Source organism: Palaemon carinicauda, chromosome 10, assembly GCF_036898095.1.
Source record: "Palaemon carinicauda isolate YSFRI2023 chromosome 10, ASM3689809v2, whole genome shotgun sequence".
Lineage (NCBI taxonomy): Eukaryota > Metazoa > Arthropoda > Malacostraca > Decapoda > Palaemonidae > Palaemon > Palaemon carinicauda.
The window spans coordinates 127,294,019-127,306,518 of NC_090734.1; the positions used below are offsets into that span (position 1 = coordinate 127,294,019).

A 12,500-nucleotide genomic window follows, 5' to 3' on the forward strand; every position below is an offset into this window, starting at 1 on the left:
CAAGAATATATACCGTTACTCTCGTAACTTTAATTTTCAAGGTAATGATGAAGAATACATGCCTGGAGGATCTCAGATTCTCCCTTTGAAGGAAAGTAAAATAGTCCTTGCCACTTTCTGAAATTGCATTAGAAGCAATGTTGAATATCGATTTTTCATGTTATATAATAAAGGCCCGGTCACACCACCCGAACGTTGCTGGAGCGTTCCTTGAACGGTAGGGAGGTGGACCAAACCCTCGAAAATTTAATTTAACGTTTTTACGTTCGGTCTTTATTAGGCTGCTGAACCTAGCAAATCCTCGCATATTTCCTGAGTTTTCTTACACCTCTATTATGGAAGTTGCTAATTTAGGCAATAAGGGTATTGGTATACAGGATGTCGAAAAGCGTAGCGGAGTGATATTACAGTCACCAACCTGTAAAAGATAAAGGGTAAATATTACGGTCACTGTATCTTAATTAAAATTACGGTTTTTTTTAAACAGTTTATTAAAAAAAAAAAAAAAAAAAAAAAAAAAAAAACGACTGAAACTTTTCGACATCCTGTATACCAATACCCTTATTGCATAAATTAGCAACTTCCATAATAGAGGTGCAAGGAAACTCAGGAAATATACGAGGATTTGCTACGTTCAGCAGCCTAATAAAGACCGAACGTAAAAACGTTAAATTAAATTTTCGAGGGTTTGGTCCACCTCCCTACCGTTCAAGTAGCGCTCCAGCAACGTTTGGGCGGTGTGACCGGGCCTTTAGTAATATATTCCACCACTGGTGAAGTTTCAGTCTATTTTATATAAATACATACATACATACATACATACATACATACATACATACATACATACAAAGAAAGCCTAAGCCACTAATGTGGATTATTGCAACCTCCAAGGGAGAAGACTGTAAATATTTTAAATTTATTAAGTTAATGCAAAGTAAAGTAGGTACTATAGAATGTGGAGACATTTCTAGATTTGGCAAGAAATTCATTTTCATTCATGCCAAATCTAAGACTCCGTCTTTCATGCCGAATGATATAAAATATGGAAGGAAATCCAATGATGGATATCAAGCCACATTTGAATTTTAGTTACGAAAGAGGGAAGAATTTTAACAAAGATCTTTAAGAGTTTCGCGAGAAGGAAGGAAATCTTGGATATGTGTCCTAAAGAAATATGGAAGGTTCATAATATTTCTAGAACCAGTATGATAATTTCAACATTGAATAACATGATGTACGCTCTCATGTGTACATCGAAGATGAGATAATTTCAGTTCGTCCTTATAAACAAAGCTTTCCAGTGCTTTAAATTTGGACATCTATCTAGAGTATGCAAAAGCGAAAAGATCTGAGACAATTGTTCTGCTGATCTTGTGCATGAGACCTGTACTTCTATTGCGAAGTGCACTAATTGTAGCCAGTCACAAAGCAACTAATATAAAATGTCCTCGGTATTAAATAGAAGAAGCAGCTGTTCAGAAGCCATATGCAGAGCATATCAGTGTTAGATATGTGAGGCGACTACTAAGCAAAACTAAACGTTACGCCATAACCTCAAAATCTAAGAATGCTCGACATTCAGAGAGAATTTCAACACCAGCTAGACCAGGTAATGGAATGCTTCCTCTTCCTAAGTCACCTTCAAAGGCTATTACCATGTCTTATACTTTAGATTCGATGCCTCTCGTGAAAAAGACACCGCCTCCTTCCTCTATATCTAACGCATCTCGGATGAACAGCCCGAGGCTTTCATCTTGGGTACCATCAGTGCCGGATTTAAGGGAAAAATTCTATTCTCGAGAGCTATTGGATACACCCATCATTATTGAGGTGTACAATCTGGAAAGTTCTCCATCTTTTAATAGAAAAATAGGGTGACCACCATCCCTCTCCTCTCCAATGAGGAATGCAAGCAAAAATACCTATTACAAATAGATACGATATTTTATCTGAATATATCAGAGATGAATTTTGAGGTTCACCATACTCCTCCTCAAATAAATAAGAAGGCTGCTAAGAAAAATATCAAAATAAGCTTAGCAAGACTTACTTTTTTCAAAGAGAGTATCAGAGACTCCCATCAACTCCACAAACTCTGATAGGAAGACTTCTCTTAAGGAATCTTCCAAAAAGGATTTTTTTCCTCTGTATTACAGTGGAACTGTCAAGGTCTGAAGGCTAAATATGGCGAGCTGAAGCAACTATTTCATGACCGCTCACCTGTAGTAGCATGTCTACAAGAAGCAATGCTAGATGTCTTTACTCCATGCCCTAGAGGAAACATTAATTACAGAACACCATGTAGTCCTCTAGAAATAACTCATGGTGGAAGTCTTGTGACATTCCCCTAAAATATTTAAAACTATGTACTTCTCTACAAGCAGTAGCAGTTCAAATATATCTAAATAGGAAATTTACCATATGTTCACTATATTTACCCACTAATGACAGTATGATGTTGTGGCGGAGGTGTTGAACCAACTCTCTTAACCTTTTCTCTCTCTGGGTAATATGAATAGTAGACATCTATTATGGGGAGATGTTTTAGCAAATTCAAAGGGCCATCTGCTAGCATCACGAATAGATTTTAAACAAAGGGATTTTAAACAAAGGTGAGCCTACTCACTTTCATATGCAGACAGGTATTTTGTCATGCATTGATCTTTCAATAGTACGATCTAATTGTCTGGCTGACTTCCACTGGAGAACATTGAATAACTGGTGTACTAGTGATCATGCACCAATAGTGATTACAACTAACATCTCCCACCTGAATACAGGTCACCTCGATGGTAGTTGGAGATATATATATATATATATATATATATATATATATATATACATACATACATACATATATATATATACACACATATATATACATACATGCATATACATTGTATTCCTCTGTTGAAGAAACTCAATTTCTAGGTCTGACTTTGGACAGAAAGTTGACTTTGGTCTCGCATCTCAAAAAGGTAAAATTTTAATGTTTAGACATTTTAAACATTTGTAAAGTAATAATAATAGTAATAAGAATAAGAATAGGGAAGTAGGGAATATGGGGAAAGGAAGAGTACCCCTGGATACAATCCAGTTTATAGCTCCAAGGCAGGTACTCGGGATGGGAAAGATTAAGGAAATAGGGAGAAAGAGAAGTAAATAAAAGAGAGGGACAGACCCTCTTGCGATATTAGGAAATTGGTATTATTATTTTTTAATAATTTGTAAAGTATTGGCCCATACATCTTGGGGAGCAGACTGTCAGACTCTCCTAAGACTCTGTAAAGCCCTTATTTTATCGAAACTTTTATATGGATGTGAAATGCATTCTTCAGCTCCTGCTGCCAAGTTGAAGATTTTAGATTCCATTCACCGTACTGACATCAGATTAGGTATTTTTAGATCATCCCCCCCTAGTCTTTTAGTTGATGTAGGTGAGTGACCTCTGGACTTATATCCCAATTCTGCTATGATTGGGTATTGGTATAGGATACAGAAGCTTTCTAACTCACTGTGCTTTGAATCTGCCAATAAAGAAAATGTCTTTTTATATTATGAGGCTCCCTCTACATCCTTGGAACCTTTTGGATTCACAATCAAACAATTGCTAAATAGCCTGAATCTATCCAGGTGCGTGTACTTTGTTTTATGTTATCAGTCATTCCTCCCTGGAAACTTCCAGAGATCTACATCTGTAATTATTTTAACGGCTCTAAAGGCAACATGTTAAGTGAAGAAATAGGGTCTACCTTTTTGGAACACGCAGAAATACACAGGGACGGCTCAAAATCCAGTACCAGCGTTGGATTTTGGGTGTATAATTTTTTTTTTTTTTCAATTGTAAACGTGCACTCCTTTTATCACCCTCTATCTTCTCAGCAGAGCTATATAGTATCCTGACTGCTATTGATAAACACAGCAGTAATAAAAATTTACCATTTTTACTGATGCAAAAAGTGTATTGCAGGCACTAACAGTTTTTAATCCAACAAACCCTTTAGTTTTAAAATTTTAGAGTGCTGTATATAAGTAGTACTGCAGCCAAGGAAGCTAAGTTTTGCTGGGTTTCAACTCATGTGGGTGTGCCAGGAAATGAAGCGGTGGACAGATTAGCAAAAGAGGCATCAGAAGAACTACTTCCTAGAAAATACCTACTTCCATGTAATGTCTTATTGTCTTATATCAAAAAGTCTCAGGTATTCGACACCATTATTTGAATTCTGTTGAAAAGAATAAGATGAAAAATATGACAAGTCCTATATCTCTAGGAAAATATGGTACTAGGCCTAGAAGGTGGAAAACTGCCCTCTGTCACCTTAGAATTGGGCGCACACGCTGAACACACTAGTTCTTGATGACTGGCAGGTACCAACCCGTGTGTGGTGACTGCTTGGTTCCCTTGACTGTTAGGCATTTACTTATTGAATGCCCCAGTCATGTGAATATCAGAGAACGATTCCTCTCTGAAGCTGGTAATGCGGATGACAGGTACATCCTTAAAAAAAAATTCTTGGAGGAGACGTTTTATATGATGACAGTGGCATTTTTAAGTTCATATTGGAAGTCTACCTTATTCAATTTTAAATGAGATATGAGATTTTAAATGTTTTATTATAAAGTTAACAATTTCTTATATGTTTTTTATTTTTTATTGAAGGAATTATTCGTTATTAATCATACTCTAATTGGCATCAATGACTATTGATTTTATGATGCCAGATAATCAACAATCATTGGTTCATTCATTCAGCTAGAGGCATTACAGCATTAGAAGCTGGTAATGTTAATTTGCTCTCGCCATTGTGAGGCTCAAGTGGACAAACACAGTTTGTGATTCCATCATTTGGCATACCGAGATGGTTTGTGAGGGATATTATTGTACCATAAAACTCAGTGCATGAAAAATTTGACTTTATTCTATCTATGCCATCAATATCACCTGTGGCAGAGACGTTTCTCAGCATGTTTGTAAAACCCACACCATCTTGCCAAACTGTTTGGATGCATTTAATGCCATATCTAACGAAAATTCACAAACTGTTATATGATACAAAAAATCCAAGAGCAAAAAAATCATTTATGCGTTTTGTTGAATAATGAAGATTTTGTAATTTTAACCCCATAATATAAGAGAAAAGAAATAATCTACGAGCTTCGTTGAATGGTATAGATTATGTAATTTTAACCCAATCTAGGAGTAGGAGTTTCATGTACTTTGCAGTGATGCATCTCATTACCCGGCTGTTTAAGTAAGTACTTTACAGTATTAAGAATCATGTTAGGTGAAAGCTTACATGCAATTTTGTCCCTTGCACCTTCAAAGAATATCTGGATATCTGGGACTGATTCAGTGAGGCACTGTTCTGAAAATGAACTTGTTAGATAGATTCTTGTGAATGTTGAAAGATGTCTCATTAATATATTTGCAGTTTTCACAAGAGTTATTGCCTCATCATCTTCCAAAAAATTTTTCTGCCCAGCACTTTTACTATATGTAATCAATATATCTCTTCATACATTTTGTGCAGTTAAACTTGGGAATTTTTTCCGCACTTGCTCGTTGGGTCTTGTAGAATTACTTCCAGCTGCATGGGTGCATCCCAACTACCTCCCCTCATAGAAACTAAGTTCTTTCAGTTTGAGAATCTGTCTAGGGCTTTCATTAAAATATGCAATTCGTTCAGCTAATGCAATTGCTTCTCATGACCAAGATGGATTTTCATGGCAACTGGATTTTTGGTGATTTACCCGAGTTTTTCGATCAGCTGAACGAGGATGTTTTTAAAAACATATAAGGGTTGTGTGGCCGATGACTGGTGAACGCCTGACTGGGGTTTGAGTCCTGCTCAAACTCGTTAGTTTTTTTTTGGTCGCTGCAACCTCACCATCCTTGTGAGTTAAGGATTGGGGGTTTTGGGGAGCTTATAGGTCTACCAGCTGAGTCATCAGCAGCCATTGCCTGGCCCTCCTTTGTCCTTGCTAGGGTGGAGAGGGCGCTTGGGTGCTGATCATATGTATATATGGCCAATCTCTAGGGCATTCTCCGGCTTTGTATGGCAATGTCACTGTCCCTTGTCTTTTCCATTCATGAGTGGCCTTTAAACCCTTAAACCAATGATAGCATCAGTTCATGTTCAGCAAAAAATACAACTTAAAATTCACGTAACTTCAATTCAGATGGTAATAATGCGCTATGGACATTTTAAACTATATCTATATCAGTAATATAACTTAAAAATTATAGGAATAGACTTTTCAATAATTTAGGTCTACCAAATAATTACTGAGATATGAATTCTTTTAGGTTGGCTGTGGGGTGTGGCGGCCATATTGAATTGGCTCCTGTATGGCTGCTAGGGGGGTGCCCAAGGGTGTCCCCCATCTGATTATGTTTTGGCTCAACCAAAGGAAGTTGCATGCCAAATTCCACAATCTTTTACCACAACTCGAACGATTTTTCAACAAATCTATCCCACAAATAAGTGCAATGCATTCAAGTGTATAGTCAGTATTGTAATTGAGCTTTTTCTGTGACTTTATTCAACAGTTTTAATGAAAATCTTAATCCCATTCTACTCGGAAATCAATCACGATAATAACTTATCAGTTTTAGCAACCTATCGCGGTGTTTTTAAACTTCTTTCAGATTCATGGCCCAATTATATACTCCTCTGTCCTCATACATTTGACAACACTGAGATTCCAAACTAATTTTCTTCTCTCAATGGGTTAACTATTACCTAGTAATTATTCGGTGGCTACTTTCCTCTTGGTAAGGGTAGAGGAGACTCTTTGGCCATAGTAAGCAGCTCTTCTAAGAGAAGGACACTCCAAAAATAAACGATTGTTCTCTAGTCTTGGGTAGTGCTATAGCCTCTGCACTATGGTCTTCCACTGTCTTGGATTAGAGTTCTCTTGCTTGAGGGTACACTCGGGCACACTATTCTATGTTATTTCTCTTTCTCTTGTTTTGTTGAAATTTGTATAGTTTATATAGGAAATACTTATCTTAATATCGTTACTGTTCTTAAAATATTCTATTTTTCCTTTTTTCCTTTCTTCACTGGGCTATTTTCCCTGGTGGAGCCCCTGGGCTTATAGGATACTGCTTCTCCAACTAGGGTTGTAGCTTAGCAAGTAATAATAATAATGATAATCAGGCCACTTCTGTGGTTAGCGATTCTAATTTCCTTAGCTCTGTCACTGCAAATGTTCTGTTGTATCATCTGCATAACTCACAATACCCATCATTTTCATTTCTGTTTCTATAATTTTCTTCTTGAGTTTATCTCTTCTCTCGTTACCATTTATGTTTTTAATTTTTCTGCTTTTCTTTTCTTTAAATTTCATGGGCACCTTAACCTTTTATTCCTTTTTAGAATGTTTTTTTTTTTTTATATATCTACAATTTTAGTGGTTACAGAGTTTACGATAAAATACATTTTTTTTTACTCAAGAAGATAATTTTACTGGACACTCATAGATATTTAGCTTTTATTCCAATAAAGGTATTATAACCAAATGAATTCGTAATTGAGAGAGAGAGAGAGAGAGAGAGAGAGAGAGAGAGAGAGAGAGAGAGAGAGAGAGATTACGTATAGCATAAACTTAGTGTTATTATATTACCTTAGATAATCAGAAGTTTCTAAATAATCAGCTTCTGTATAAAACCGTGGTGTAGAATTCAAACTATCAGAATGAGTTTCTCAGTGATTTAATAATTATGGCAGCTCTACTTTTGACCCACTACAGTATATAAATTATATAAACTAAGAAATTCCATTTCCTCTATTTTGCATTATTTGGGATATCCACATACGCACTTCGGTTACTTCGAATAGGTTCTGTGAAGAAAGTCTTAAAACCCGTTGCCGGATTTTAGTGCTTGGTTCTTATCGAATCTGATTTGAAGTCAAAGAATTTGGTAGGCCTTCTGTCTAGTGTTAAGCCCCGTCCACACGATCGAGGATGATCAACGGGCAAACAGTGATACCAGACCACAATAGGTATTGAGAATGAGGATTGATGACGTCAGAAGTGAGCAACAAACAGTGTTGCCAGATCACCTGCTTCTGACGTCATCAAGCATCATTCTCACCGCCTATTGCCTGTCGATCATGCTTGATCGTGTGGACGGGGCTTACGGCAGTAGTTTGGAGGGTATTTTTTGGTCTTTGTATAACTTGCTAAGAACAGGAAAGAAATGAGAGTACTTTTTTTTTTCTTTCCTTTGGTTTAGGTTATTGTGAGTTGAAGAGAATATTTAATTGACTACTGAGATTTGCAATGAATATTCTTAATTTCTATAGAGATTACTATGAAATAGTGTTGGGAGTCATTTTTCCACTCGGACATGGGTTGTCGAGACAGTAATTGCTGTCCTCAATTATCACTGAGTTTCCAGGCAACTGGAAAGGAGGATCTTTAATTGACATCACAGTTACCGAGGATACTTGAACCTTTATTAGGTTGAATGAAAACTTTAGAATACGGTCTTTGATCTTCATTTGATGGTACTTAAAACCGAAAAGGTGGCATTGTTCCTCCAATAAGTGATGTCAAGCTTAAATGAGAGGTACTTTGGCTGCAACAGGAACGCTAGAAGTATCTAGTTGAGGTTTGGATTAACCATTTCAATGACGAGTTTCATGTTGAAGGTGCAGACGCCATTGGCACACTCTGAAAGACGAATAACAAAGAGAGGTGTGAAACAGAAGAATGTTTTAATATTTCACCATCTGCCAAGAAGATCATAGAATGACCTGCGTGTATTTATTGCCTCCACCATGGAGGTTATATTTTTACGTACGTTTATTTATTTATCTGTTTGTCTGTTAAAACTTCTTACCGGATTTTCACTAAAATTTAACAACGGATAGGTATTATGCTCTGAAAGGACTCATTAAATTTTAGAGGTGATCCAGGTGAAGATCGCCAGCATGGTTATTATTTTTTATATAAAGTAGATTAATTCACAGTCATCATACGAAAAACGAAAAGCTTGGTACGCAGACTTCGAGTAAAATGGTGACTATAATTAGTTGGATTTTCATTAAATTTTAACAACGGATAGGTATCATTCTCTGGAAGAAACCATTAAAATTTTGAAGGTGATCCGGATGATCATAGCGATTCTGGATATTATTGTTATATACAGTGGATTCATTCATGGTTAGTATATAAAAACGGAAAAGCTTGGTCCATAGACTTCTGTAAAATGTTGACAATCTTCATTGGCGGAGGTCGGAAATATGATTGTTCATTTGTTTGATGTCGGCTACCCCCTAAAATTGGGGGAAGAGCCTTGCTAAATAGATAGATATATTACTAACCAGTAATAATAATAATGATAATTATTATTATTATTATTATTATTATTATGATTATTATTACTACTCACTTTACCACCAATATGTATCAATAGTATATCATTTTACCAACCTCAACTTTTCCATTCTCTTCACATGACATAACCAGATCTTAATACTGTTTCATATGGCGTTCAACTTAATATGTATTTTTTTTTTTACCAAATATCTAACAATACAATGGCTTATTCTATATTATAATAACAGTATTTAAATATGCTTCCATATTGGTGAGATTTCAAAGGAACAAATGCAAAAGTTATCTTTATGAAAGAGGTTTTCATGGAAGATAATTCAATGGAGTTTGGAAGATAAGTTGATAAAATGGAAAAGGTTTCTATGACTCAGTTAATCAGAACAAGTAGAACGAGTTTTAAAATTATCTAACAGTATAGAAAAATACAATAACTCACTTTTCCCAGGAACCTTAATGGGACCTCCTGGAGTTGTCTGTTGGTTTGGTTCCACTTGGGGTGTTTCTTGAAGAGTTGTATTGGGAGAAGGTGTGGTTGTTTTGTCACTAATTATGTTAGATGTTGGTGATAATAGTTCAAGAGGAGTGGTTTCTGGTCTTGCATCGAGAGAAATTGTAGTTTTGTTACTAATTATGTTCAGAGATGTTGGTGTAGTTAGTTCAGGATTGGTGTTTGGATTTGTGTTGGGAGAAATTGTTGTTGTTTTGTCACCAATTATGTTAAGAGATGCTGGTGAAGTAAGTCTAGGAGGAGTGGTGTCTGGATTGGGATTGGAAGAAATGGTTTTGTTGTCACCAATTATGTTGAGAGGTGTTGGTGAGGTAAGTCTAGGAGGAGTGGATTCTGGATTGGGATTGGAAGGAATTTTAGTTGTTTTGTCAATAATTATGTTGGGAGTTGTTGGTGAAGATCTTTGAGGAGGAGTGGTTTTTGGAATTGTGTTGGGAGAAGTTAAAGTTATTTTGTCAATAATTATGTTAGGAGTTGTTGGTGAAGTTGATTTAAGAGGAGTGATTTCCGGAGTTGCATTGGGAGAAGCTGTAGTTGCATCTATAGTGGTCTTACTGCTAATTGGTTTGGGATTTATTGTTGAAGTTAGTTCAGTAGGGGTTTCTTTATTTGCACTGGGAGAAGTTGAAGTTTTTTGCTCAATAATTTTGTTGGGAGTTGTTGGTGAAGTTAGTACAGGAGTATTGGTTTCTTTATTTATGGTGGGAGAAGTTGGTGTTTTATCAATAATTATATTGGGAGTTGTTGATGAAGTTAGTACAGGAGTATTATTTATTTTTGGAGAAGTTGATGTTTTGTCAATAATTATGTTGGGAGTTGTTGGTGAAGTTAGTACAGGAGTATTGGTTTCATTATTTATGTTGGGAGAAGTTGGTGTTTTGTCAATAATTATGTTGGGAGTTGTTGATGAAGCTAGTTGAGGAGGATTGGTTTTTAGTGTGTCATTAGATGTAGTTGTATCTTTAGTGGTTTTGTCACTAATTGTGATGGAAGTTATTGGTGAAGTCGGTCTAGGAGGGGTTGTTGGAGTTTTGTTAGTTGTAGTTACACTTGTAGTTGTTTTATCACTAATTATGTTGTGAGTTGTTGTTGAAGTTAATTTAGGAGGAGTGGTTCCAGAATTTGGGTTGAGAGAAGTTGTAGTTGCTTTGTCAATAATTATGGTGGGAGTTGTTGTGGAACTTAGTTTAGAAGGAGTGGTTTCTGAATTTGGGTTGGGAGTTGTTGTTTTGACACTAATTATGATGGAAGTTGTTGTAGAAGTTGGCTCAGGAGAGGTTTTTGGAGTTTTGTTAGTAGTTCCTTCTGTAGTTGTTTTGTCACTAATTGTAGTGGGAGTTGTTGGTGAAGTTAATTTAGGAGGAGTCGTTTCTGAACTAGGGCTGAGAGAAGTTGTAGTTGCTTTGTCAACAGTTATGGTGGGAGCTGTCGGTGAAGTTAGTTTGGTAGGTGTGGTTTCTGAAGTTATGGTGGGAGAAGTTGTAGTTGTTTTGTCACTGGTTACACTGGGAGTTATTGTTAAAGTTACTTCGGGAGAAGTAGTTTCCAGAAAAGTATTGGAAGAAGTTGTGCTTGTATCTGTAGTTTTGTCGCTGATTATATTGGGAGTTGTTGTTGAAGTTTGTTGTTCAGTTATTATTGTAGGTGTTGAAGTTTGTTGTTGAGTTATTGTTGTAGGTGTTGAAGTTTGTTGTTGAGTTGTTGTTGTAGGTGTTGAAGTTTGTTGTTGAGTTATTGTTGTAGGTGTTGAAGTTTGTTGTTGAGTTATTGTTGTAGGTGTTGAAGTTATAGTTGAAGATGTTGAAGTAACAGTTGCAGATGTTGAAGTTATTCCTAGAGTTGATGTGCTAGGAATAGTTGATGTTGAAGTTATTCCTAGAGTTGATGTGCTAGGAATAGTTGATGTTGAAGTTATTCCTAGAGTTGATGTGCTAGGAATAGTTGATGTTGAAGTTATTCCTAGAGTTGATGTTGAAGTTATTCCTAGAGTTGATGTGCTAGGAATAGTTGATGTTGAAGTTATTCCTAGAGTTGATGTGCTAGGAATAGTTGATGTTGAAGTTATTCCTAAAGTTGATGTGCTAGGAATAGTTGATGTAGAAGTACTAGTTGAAGGTTGCTCACTAGTTGAGGAAGTAGATGCTCCCCCTGGATGAAAATTAAGCCAAAATTAGTCTAAAGCACTTAAGGGATCCAATAATTAATGTCTGATTTTGAACTACTCCCAAGATTCATAACTAGGGTTTTGGATTCCTGGCTCTAAACTATTCCCACCTTCTGTCACCTACCCGTCAAATGCAAAGCTTTAAATCTTATTTAAACCTTTTTACTGTAAAAGCGAATAGTAATGCTATTGAAGAGCCTAAGGTTTGCTCTGACCTCATACTTCTGTACAGCTTTAGATATGATAATTTATTGTTCCAATCTTTGGCTATCTGTTTTGCTCTCAAACGCTCTAATTTCAGTCTTATGGTGAGATTTTTATATTTTCTCAGATCTCCAATTGAATTCTTCAGCACACCCATCCTTACAATTTGCTGATGTAATTTCCCTATTTTTGTGCGTGTAAATAAACTTGTGTTATCTTCTTCAAAGGTAACAAACATCATTTTATTTTCCCATGAAATTTTCTCAATATGCAGCA

General features: G+C 36.1%; 2 protein-coding genes across 2 annotated transcripts in view; one reads left to right on the forward strand and one right to left on the reverse strand.

Annotated features, from left to right (window-relative positions):
* LOC137648733 (uncharacterized) overlaps positions 1 to 12,500 on the forward strand; it is a 332,677-nt gene that overhangs the window by 89,372 nt on the left and 230,805 nt on the right. The window lies entirely within an intron of this gene.
* The window catches only part of LOC137648244 (mucin-2-like), a 33,586-nt gene continuing 29,592 nt past the window's right edge, over positions 8,507 to 12,500 (reverse strand). The window contains exons 10-11 of the mRNA XM_068381167.1: positions 9,785 to 12,004; positions 8,507 to 8,682 (exon numbers count right to left, since the gene is read on the reverse strand). Coding sequence (XP_068237268.1) covers positions 8,612 to 8,682; positions 9,785 to 12,004 — 2,291 coding nt within the window. The 3' untranslated portion in view covers positions 8,507 to 8,611. The remainder of the gene's footprint in view (positions 8,683 to 9,784; positions 12,005 to 12,500) is intronic.